Source organism: Gymnoscopelus microlampas (assembly GCF_963454915.1).
Source record: "Gymnoscopelus microlampas genome assembly, chromosome: 2".
Lineage (NCBI taxonomy): Eukaryota > Metazoa > Chordata > Actinopteri > Myctophiformes > Myctophidae > Gymnoscopelus > Gymnoscopelus microlampas.
The window spans coordinates 25463683-25468682 of NC_139939.1; the positions used below are offsets into that span (position 1 = coordinate 25463683).

At 46.6% G+C, this 5000-nt stretch overlaps 1 protein-coding gene across 2 annotated transcripts in view; it reads left to right on the forward strand.

Moving 5' to 3' along the window:
- The window catches only part of klhl5 (kelch-like family member 5), a 58880-nt gene that overhangs the window by 51684 nt on the left and 2196 nt on the right, over nt 1-5000 (forward strand). For both annotated transcript variants that reach the window (XM_084076712.1, XM_084076711.1), the window contains exons 10-12: nt 1701-1775; nt 3680-3817; nt 4129-4300. In XM_084076712.1, coding sequence (XP_083932838.1) covers nt 1701-1775; nt 3680-3817; nt 4129-4300 — 385 coding nt within the window. The remainder of the gene's footprint in view (nt 1-1700; nt 1776-3679; nt 3818-4128; nt 4301-5000) is intronic.

Genomic DNA, 5000 nt, shown 5'->3' on the forward strand with positions numbered 1-5000 from the left:
AGTCACATGCACACACACGCTGGTTAGAGCTGTGATCTCCCAAGAGAACTGGCTGATTGATTTTACCCTCCTCACTTCATCCCCCAACACACACGCTTATCCAGTCTGTTCCGCTGTCACTAAATTGAAATGGGATGGTGCTGTGTGTGGTTGCATCAGTGGTGGCCTTAAGCATCTGCGATCCCGTTGCAAGGGCCCTCCCAAAAGAGAGAAATGATGGGACAAAACTGAGGATTCAGGTTGGTTTGCATCCATAATGGTGTATTTTGGGACTTCGACTTAAAGTTGAGCTGAAATGGAATTTCAATTTACCACAGAAACACAATTTAGGCATTTAGCGGACCCTCTTATCCAGAGCGACTTAACAAGTGTGAAAGCAGAGTAAGCCGAGTAAGCATAAACCCTAGTCAACAAACGACAGGGTAAATACAAATAGTCACATAAGTAGAGTGCAAAGAGAACCATTTAGTGCTTCAAAGAAACTAGGATACCAGGTAAACAACAAAAGCAAGTAACTGACATTCATCTGCATGGTATAACTAGCATCTACCAAAAAAGATGACAAAGAGAGAGCAGATCTAGGGGGTGAGGTGGAGTCTGACAAGGTGATTTGTCAGACTGCAGCAGAAAATTGGGAGTGAGTCTGCAGTTCTGACTGCAAGGGGAAGTTTATTTTGGAGCCAGTAGGTAGAAGAGTGTAGGATGTGTGGAGCTTTGGCCAGGGTGTTTTAGGGAAGTGAAGAACAGACTTTCTGTGTTTAGCTGATCTAAGTGAACTGGAAAGGGTTGTGGGGTTGTGTCATGTCTTGAAGTTATGGGGGTGCCATGCTCTTGATTGCCTTGTAGGTCATCACCAGTGTTATGTACTGGGTGCAGGCAGCAACTGGAAGCCAGCGAAGGGAATGCAAAAGGAGGAGACATGTAGGTTGAACACCTGTTGTGCTGCAGCATTCTGTCGCGAGTATCTAGCCCCCATATTGTGACGTGTTTCCGAGTGAAACAGGATAGGGAGGCAGCATGTTGAGCGAGAACATCGCAGCCAATCAAAGTGAAGGGAGGTGGGGTTCTGAGCTCAACTGCCTTGGGAATCATCAGGAAACTGTTTGAAACTATCAAACTAGGCAGTTCTGAGAATCAGATTCCATCCGTGAAGCCGATGGATCGGGTTGGTGCATCAGTCATTCTTGGTGCATCCTCCACAGACCCGCGGATTGACAGATACAGCTTGGAAACCGTTGTTCCGACCGGGTCATCTGGGACACACATGCCAAGTTTGAAGTCAATCAGTTTGACGGTACACTAGTTATGCTGCAACAGACAGACAGACAGACAGACAGATAAATATACGTTTCTGCAATCAATAGATATAAGATATCACAGAGTTTGTGATCCAAAAGTGTTAAAACACATTTTCTGTTTCAGCTGAACTTTAAAAGCATTATGTGCCAGGGGCACTTTGGGATCTACACTGTATGTTTCACCCGTTTCAAGCTAAACATGCAGTAGCTAAGGCCGCCAATGGTTTGCGTGTGTGTGTGTGTGTGTGTGTGTGTGTGTGTGTGTGTGTGTGTGTGTGTGTGTGTGTGTGTGTGTGTGTGTGTGTGTGTGTGTGTGTGTGTGTGTGTGTGTGTGTGTGTGTGTGTTGGTTTTGAATGTGTTGCTGTGGTACACATGTAACAACACACTGTGTGTGTCTCCAGGCTGTATGCAGTAGGAGGTCGTGACGGCTCAGCCTGCCTGCGCTCTGTGGAGTGTTTTGACCCCCACACTAACAGGTCAGAGACACAGCACTTTATTCCTCTACAATTAACACTTAAACCCTCTGTACTTAGTAAACTTGACCTGAGCTGGCTCTGTACTTGGCCCCCAAGGATCCTCAAATGAATATGTATTTGCCCCGCGGACCCCCATCTGAAAATATTCTGTGCCATGGACCCCATACAAGATGTGTGTTGGTAAAATGTTTCAAAAACATTCCGCATTTTTCTAATTATTTTCAAGATTTTTGGAAAATAGCAGATCTACAAGCTCACAACGCGTGGCATTGTGACTCTTTGGGAGCATGTAGATCGGCTATTTCCAATGTATCTAAGGTTAAAAGTGGTTAAACTGATTTTGATGCTATTTAACTAATTGTGCTGGGGACCCCCCCTGGAATCCCCTCAAGGGCCCACTTTGAGAACCACTGCTCTATGACAAATCTCTTCGTAGAAAATAGCCGATCGACAAGCTCACATCGTGCCGCGGCGTGCCACGTTGTGAGCTTGTAGATCTGCTCCCCCCCCCCCCCCCCCCCCCCCCACAGAATAGGGATGCTAGCGTTCAGGTGGTTTAATCTGGAGTGTCCTCCTTGTATTTCCCATCTGTTGGTCCTAATGGAGGACCTCCTGACTTACTAATGTGTCCTTCAGCCATATCAAAGCAGACAGTTAAACCTTGGAGGGCCTTAAGTAGACAGCATTTAATCACCTGTGTGCATTACTGAATACATTATTGTGGGTTTCTGATGGGGAGCTGCACAAGGCAACCAGAAGAAAGAAAGAAAAAAACATTATGGAATATTTTCAGCTGAGCTTGTTCAAAATGTGTTTCTTCTCCATACTGGGGTCAATTACAGCAGTGGATCTGAACCGTTTCTGGATCAGGGCCCACTTGAAAATGTTTGGGCTGCTGTGTTAAGTGGTCAGATGCATTTCAGAGCGGAGCTTGTTTTAATGATCAATCAATCAATTGTGTTCCGGCTTAGATCAATGGAACTAATGTAGTATACTTCAAGTTCCTATTCAGTGGGATCACAAAGAAAACTCATTGTTTATTTTAAAATAACATTTTTTTTTTACATAACCTTGACATATCTATGTTATCATTAAAATCGTAGTGTTTTGACACTTATTTGGGGGCCCTTTTGCAATGCCCTCGCGGGCCCACCAGTGGTCCCCGGCCCACAGGTTGAGAATCATGGAATTACAGTATTTCCTAGATGGGATAATTATAATTCTTCATTAGGACTGTATGGTATATATCATTTTAAATGATTGATTTAGAGTTAACAAGCACTATAACTTAAAAACAACGTTCTAACTCAAGTGGATAACCAACCCGATCGCCAGAGGAAACGTTCTCATTGAACGTTTTTCAACGTTTTTCAAACTCTGTGCATAGACTACTGGAAAACCACAAATTCCGTGCATAGCCGCCTCGCATCTCCCCCATTGTGACTAAACCATTTCGGAGGCGCGCAGTCTCAAGGGAATTGTCGCATCGTGAAGGACCACCGAGCGAGCTAAAGCGAGCGAGTTGCCGTCCTGAACGTTGCGACATTCCCTTAAGCCTACTCAGCGCCGTTTGAGTTACGTACCGATAGGCACAGAATCGTAAATTTTGTTGTGGTGACTGCTCTACTTCCGGGTTTTTCCGGGTTGCGACTGGTTACGCCCACCGTGGGACTCACCGTACATATGCACGGAATTTTGGGGTTTCTAGGCGACTATGCACGGAATGACATGCACTGGATCCGTGCAATGTATACTAATTCTCTGGCGATCAGGCTGGGATAACAGAGTCTACACCACAGTATAACAAACACAATGCTGAACTATATTGTTATAATCATCGTTATAGTGCTTGGTGTGAACAGCCCTTAAGCTATTGCCACTCAACCTTTAACCTTTTGTCCCAGGTGGAGTGGCTGTGCACCAATGGCCAAGCGGCGCGGTGGGGTGGGCGTGGCCACGTGGAATGGCTTTCTGTACGCCATCGGAGGTCACGATGCTCCGGCCTCATCCCTGGCCTCACGTCTCAGTGACTGTGTGGAGAGGTGTGTGTGTGTGTGTGTGTGTATGTGTGTGTGTGTGTGTGTGTGTGTGCATCTGGTGTGTTTGTCACTGTGCCCACCGAGCAGATGTGGTGGAGCCGTTGTTGCTCACAATAACAATTCATTGATCGGATAGAAAATGTCTCGGTTGTGGTTCGCCTGTGTGCATAAGGAGTCAGGTTGGTGTTAATCTGAGAATAATGGGTTTCTGCTTTGCTGCCTTTGAATTATATTGAGTGTGTGTGTGTATGCTTGTGTACGTGCATGTGTCTGCCTGTGCATTCATGCCTGTATGTGTGTGTCCGTGTGTGTAGGTATGACCCTCAGACAGACACTTGGACGGTGGTAGCTCCCATGAGCATCAGCAGGGATGCGGTCGGTGTTTGTCTGCTTGGCGACCGTCTCTACGCAGTGGGCGGTTATGACGGACAGGCGTACCTCAACAATGTAGAAGCTTACGACCCGCAGACAAATGAGTGGACGCAGGTATGCACATGATTACATTACAGTACATGCACACACAAGTCAATATACTGTAGATCATATACAGCGCTCATACACCGAAGCATAGCTTTATTGTCCAGTGTATACGTGCTCGCAAAATTGCATGCCTGAGCCCACATACTCTACACACACACATCCATACAGTACACACAGTAGGTAATCCAATAATGTCATTTTAGACACACACACGCACACACACACGCACACGCACACACACACACACACACACACACACACACACACACACACACACACACACACACACACACACACTGCACACACACACAGCCTGACCTTCCAGCGCGCTCCTCTGCTACATATGCTGCTAGATTGTTTTTACTGTTATGTAAATGTGTGTTTTGTTCCATGCTCATGTCCTTGCTCCGCCGGTACAGCGCTACAACAGAGGAGGGAGGGAGGCAGGTTGTGAAGGGTGGGGTTGGGCACTACTCAGCAGGATTTCAGCCTCCTCTATCACAGTCCTCCTTTACGTCCCGTCCCGCCGGCTCTCTGAGGAGGTTTCATAGAGCCATCTGTCATATTAGAAAGAATACGCCACGCGCCGGGCCGCTGAGCACGCTGGAATGTCGGCGCTGTCGGGCAGCAACCTTGTATCTCCATGTTTCAACTTTTTGTGGGGTACTTCTCGTAAGTGAATACCCTACATTGTCGTACAAGAGTA